At 39.1% G+C, this 5000-nt stretch overlaps 1 protein-coding gene across 2 annotated transcripts in view; it reads right to left on the reverse strand.

Annotated features, from left to right (window-relative positions):
- Nucleotides 1-1603: 1603 nt before the first annotated feature.
- Nucleotides 1604-5000, reverse strand: part of LOC128156139 (DNA-binding protein SMUBP-2-like) — a 14524-nt gene continuing 11127 nt past the window's right edge. The window contains exons 14-17 of one of the 2 annotated variants that reach the window (XM_052818164.1): nt 4675-4849; nt 4405-4537; nt 3347-4136; nt 1604-2393 (exon numbers count right to left, since the gene is read on the reverse strand). In XM_052818164.1, coding sequence (XP_052674124.1) covers nt 3348-4136; nt 4405-4537; nt 4675-4849 — 1097 coding nt within the window. In that variant the 3' untranslated portion in view covers nt 1604-2393; nt 3347. Of the gene's footprint in view, nt 2394-3267; nt 4137-4404; nt 4538-4674; nt 4850-5000 lie in introns of those variants that run through there. The other variant, XM_052818163.1, reaches the window with a different exon arrangement.

Below are 5000 nucleotides of genomic sequence, written 5' to 3' on the forward strand. Positions count from 1 at the left end.
ACAAGAAACTATAATTTGTGTGGGGTACTTTCTTTTCGCTTACAATGAGATTTCAAAAAAGAATATCTGTAACGGGGAAGCAGACTATTAAAACATCTTTGTTGTTTCACGAATGTGTCTCGTTCTTTTTGAAAATTTGAACGATCGTTCGGAGAAATTCCGAACTTCAATGCATCGGTCTTTCTGTAGCTAATGAGAGATACCCAGTGCATTGGTAGGCCTAAGAATTAGAACCATTTTAACAAGATCTTAGACTTCGGGTAAGTGTGTCAAACAGCAAAGTGACGTAGGCTTGTATATTTCATTGCTGGCCACTCAGTCTTGACTCTTGAAATCAAAAAGTTTTGTCTGGCTTTCTAGCTAAGACTACACAATCTATGTTTATTTCATTTGACGCAAACGCCATTTTAAACACGTTTTTACGCAAGAAAAGGACAGTTACATCCTACCGAAAGTCCAAGGTCTTGTTAAAATTGTTCTAATAAGGAAATTGATAGAAATTAAGGAGTTTGGAATTTCACCAAAGAAGATTGGAGATTAAAACCATACTCCATGCTTTAAACAAATGATTAAAACTATAATCATATAATAGTTATTATCGAAAACCATTTACTTGAGTATCATTTTAAAGACACACACCTGTTAAAATGACAACTAAAATTGTCATTTAATGTTTTCGTAGTTGGTGATTTTTTTAGTTATCGTAAAAAAACAAATAATACTAGTAATAGAGATAACAAAACAGTAATTTGTTGTACTCGTCAGTGCTTACTAGCAATTGAACTTTAATAGATTTCAAAACGTCTATGATTTTCAAGTTTCGAGAGTTTTAAAGGAGTTTTATATAAGAAAGAACCATGCGTGGCTATTGGTCTGAGGTTTCGAGATGAAATGAAAGACTTCTAGGTTTCAACGTTGACTCATTTGCGAAATTTAAAGAATTGAAACTTGATTTTCACTCTAATATATTTTTGAAATAAGTGCTGAAATGATACAAAATCGTGTCATCGAATCCATTACTGGGACCTGTCCAACACCGAGCGATCAACTTCACAAACTTGACCGAACCTCTCTGAGGACAGAGGAAGCGGGCCAGACCTAATGAAGCATTATTATACAATAGCACTCGGTTGGTTCGTGGGCATACTAATAATTATTTTGGCTAACTAGTAATGCTATCAATCGTAAGTTTGTTTTTATTTCTGTTAGCTTGGCATACAGGCAGTCTGCTTTCGTAAACCCCTGGTGTTTTGATGTGGTTCCAACTCTCAGATTGCTGGAATCTTAAAATGTAGCCGTATTTCAAAAATAATAAAATGTAGCTCTAGACGCTTTGTTGGAGGGGGCGGACAACAACTCATACTGATGAATCATGAATCAGAATACTTGGAATCGCAACTTTTTTCCTCAAAGAACTTGATTTCTACGGAGGACAAACAGTGCCACAAACAAATCGTTAGTAAATCCTTTAACACAATAACTTACGCAGTGCTTTCGACTACTTTTATAAAAATAAATTAAATTAAATGCCCTGCCACACCAAGTTAAGTTCCCACAGCGTGTTCACGGCTTTTTAAATTCCTGGAATCGCCTGTCACAACGTAGCTGCGTCCTTCCCTGTCACACCGGGGCTGCGTTTTCCCCTGTCACACCGGAGCTGCGTCCTCATGGTGATCCGGCTGTGCCTTTGAATAATGTAAAACGCCAAGGTACACGCAGTAGAGTCCCCTACAGCGACGTAACAACGCAACGGCATTTTTATTTGTCGCGGTGGGATAGCCTAAAACATTACAGAACGCCATGCGCCGGCGCCGGCGCGCACTTTGAACGTGCACAAATTACGCGCCGTCGCTCTGCAATTTGATAAACATGCAGTAGAAACGGAGTGAGGACGCCGTGACAGCGCAAAGGTCTCCAACAGCACCAAGAAATTCCGAACTTCAATTAATCGGTCTTTCTGCAGCTAATGAGAAATGCCCAGTACATTGGTTGGCCTAATATTAATATACAATGAAATTGATAGAAATAAAGGAGTCTGGAATTTCACCAAAGAAGACTGCAATCTAAAGCCATATTCCATGCTTAAAACAAACGATTAAAACTATAATTATATAATAGTAATTATCGAACAACGTTTACTTGAGCATCGTTTTTAGACACACACCTGTTGGAATGTAAACTAAAATTGTTATTAAACGTTTTCGTAGTTGGTGATTTTTTTTACTTTAAGTAATAAACAAATAATAATAATAATAGAGATAAAACAAAACATTTATTTGTTGTACTATCACTGTCACACCATGTTAAGTTCCCACAGCATGTTTAAGGCGTTTTAAAATTCCTGGATTCGCCTGTCACCCCGCAGCTGCGTCCTCATGGCCATCCCGCTGTGCCTTAAATTATGTAAACACCAAAGTAAAAGCAGTAGATTCCCCTACAGCGCCGTAACAACGCAACGGCATTTTTATTTGTCGCAGTGGGATAGCCTAAAACATTACAGAACGCCATGCGACGGCGCGCACTTTGAACGTGCACAAATTACGCGCCGTTGCTCTGCACTTAATAAACACGCAGTAGAAACGGAGTGAGGACGCCGTGACAGCGCAAAGGTCTTCAACAGCACGCACCACAAGAGCTCCGTTGACGCGCTCATGGAACGCAGCTTATCGCAGCGTAGACGCAGTGATAAAACTATTGCGCTTGCAGAGACCTCTCGGAGTTCTTTGTGATGTCACTGCGCACGTCTCCATCGCGCTCTCACCGTGCATCCACAGCGTTTGAACGAGATGTCGCTGCGTTCATCGCGCTCTCTTGACGTTTTTTCTGCGTTCATTAGCGTTAATACCGCGCTTTCACGACGTTTCAAGTGCGTTGTCAGCCAGACCACGACAGCTCGAAGAATGGCTGTTGTACAGAAGCTAGCGTATATAGTTTTCTCAAACTTGAGGTGTATGGCTATGTAAAAGAAGCTTTTGGGAATATTCCAGGGCTATCAACACAGAAGAAACGCCAACAGAGCACGATGATCGCAGCAACATCGCTTTGTGTTCGCTGTGTAAATGCAACAAAATGAAAAACAACATGTTCAAATGCTGTTGATGCTCATTGAGAGCGCGTGTTTATCAGAACGAAAGGCCACTTTGTGCTTTGTACTTTGTGCATGCTCAAAGTGAGCGCCGTCGCATGGCATTCTACAATGTTCTATGCGATCCCACCCCCACTAATGTAGATTGCGTTGCGTTGTAGGAAGAGACAATTTGTGTTCAATCCAATAAAAGCACTAATTTATTCAATGCTTAGAAACAATTCAAAATCAACAAATCAAACTCTCTATAAATAAACACACATTATTTCTTTTGTTTCTTGCCCTGCCGTTTGGTAGCCATATCAGTTAATTTTTTATCCAACTTCTTTTGAAGTTGGGCCTTGCGTGTGGGGTCAGGCCTTTTGTCGGGCACCCCACTACCTCTGTACAGCACCCCCTCTCTGATAATTGTTGCTCGGGCATGGGCCTTTGCTGCATCTCCACATCCATGGACTTCCGGTATGTGATGATTGAGACAGAACCTTCTCCTACAGAATTCACAATTATGACCCAGTGTTCTAGTGCTGGTCTTACATTTCTTAAAACTACACTCCCTATCCACGCTCTGAACCGCAGCAATCATACTGTCCAAATCATCACCATCCACCTTCTCCAATTTGGCTACCACATCTGCATGGGCATTCGGTGCTCTTGGTGTGCTTTGATCTTTATGCTTTTTGCTACTAGAATCAGCAGATTTGGGTGCAGATTTCTGTCTCTGCATTCGTAAACAGTGAGTTTCATGTAACTGAATGTTTGCTTTAATAACTGACTTGCTGCAAAGTCTACACACAATTTTATCGGGTTCTTTCTGATTTGGAGCAGCTTGTGATTCCTTATCCTCTGGAAATTCTTCCTCTGCCTGAGATGGTAGCTCCACATTTTGTGCTCCAGCTACCTTCTCCTCTGAAATCTTTTCCTTTTCTAAATGTTGTTTTGATGAACACTTGACAACATCATGGCCACCACCACCACCTGGTTTTGACACCACTATATGTCTCTCTTTGCCAGCCCCTTTGCTAATGTGTATCAGTCCCATCTTCTCTGACAACTGTTGTGGAAAAATGAGTTTTCAATTAACTTCTAGGATTTTAAAGACTTTATTTAAGAGAACTTAAATTGTGTAGCCATTTTTAGACTACCGGTATATTAATTTCCTTGAGACAAAGAGTTTTGTATAGATATAAAGGAAAACATTCAAATATCAAAGCTAAAACATTTGAAAATTTTCTTCACTAATAATAGTTTACGGCCAAAAATATCACCTTAAGGTAAATCTCATGGGAGATTTTCTGGTGGATAAAAATTGTATACTGTACCTCATGAACAAGCATCCTATCATGCGAGTTCAGGGAGGAAGGAAATTCCAACTCTCCTGAAGATGGTTCCTGTACAAATGTATCTAAATATCCCTGAAATTCTTTGATCCTTTCATTTGTTTCTTCTTCTGTTCTGCAAATGATACTTACATTGATAATTGTTTCAACATCAAAATGCTTAATACAGGTAAAACTCATTTCTGACACAGTTCCCACCTAAAATTTTAAAAAGTATGTTAATTTTCTATTTAAAGATTCCATATAACTTACTTTTGATATTTCTCTGCTTCAGGAATTTGGCCTTCTGTCTTGGCTGGTTTCTGCTTGTTTTGAGATTTCTTTTGGTTTTTGGCAGACTTTGGTTTTGCTCCCTTGTTGTTGCTTGGTAAGGTCAAGAGGTCATTGAGATGATCTGGTCTTGTTACTTTGTTATATACGATTCCAGCTAAATAAAACGTTAATAATAATATTCCTTTTTATCTAATATTTTTCATTTCTTATAACAAAACACATTCTATAAATTTCTATCGATATGTGCAAAGGAATGTTATTGTTTACAAAAGACAGTCACAAGAGTATAATGGGGCACAGTAAAG

The sequence above is a fragment of the Crassostrea angulata genome, chromosome 7, assembly GCF_025612915.1.
Source record: "Crassostrea angulata isolate pt1a10 chromosome 7, ASM2561291v2, whole genome shotgun sequence".
Lineage (NCBI taxonomy): Eukaryota > Metazoa > Mollusca > Bivalvia > Ostreida > Ostreidae > Magallana > Magallana angulata.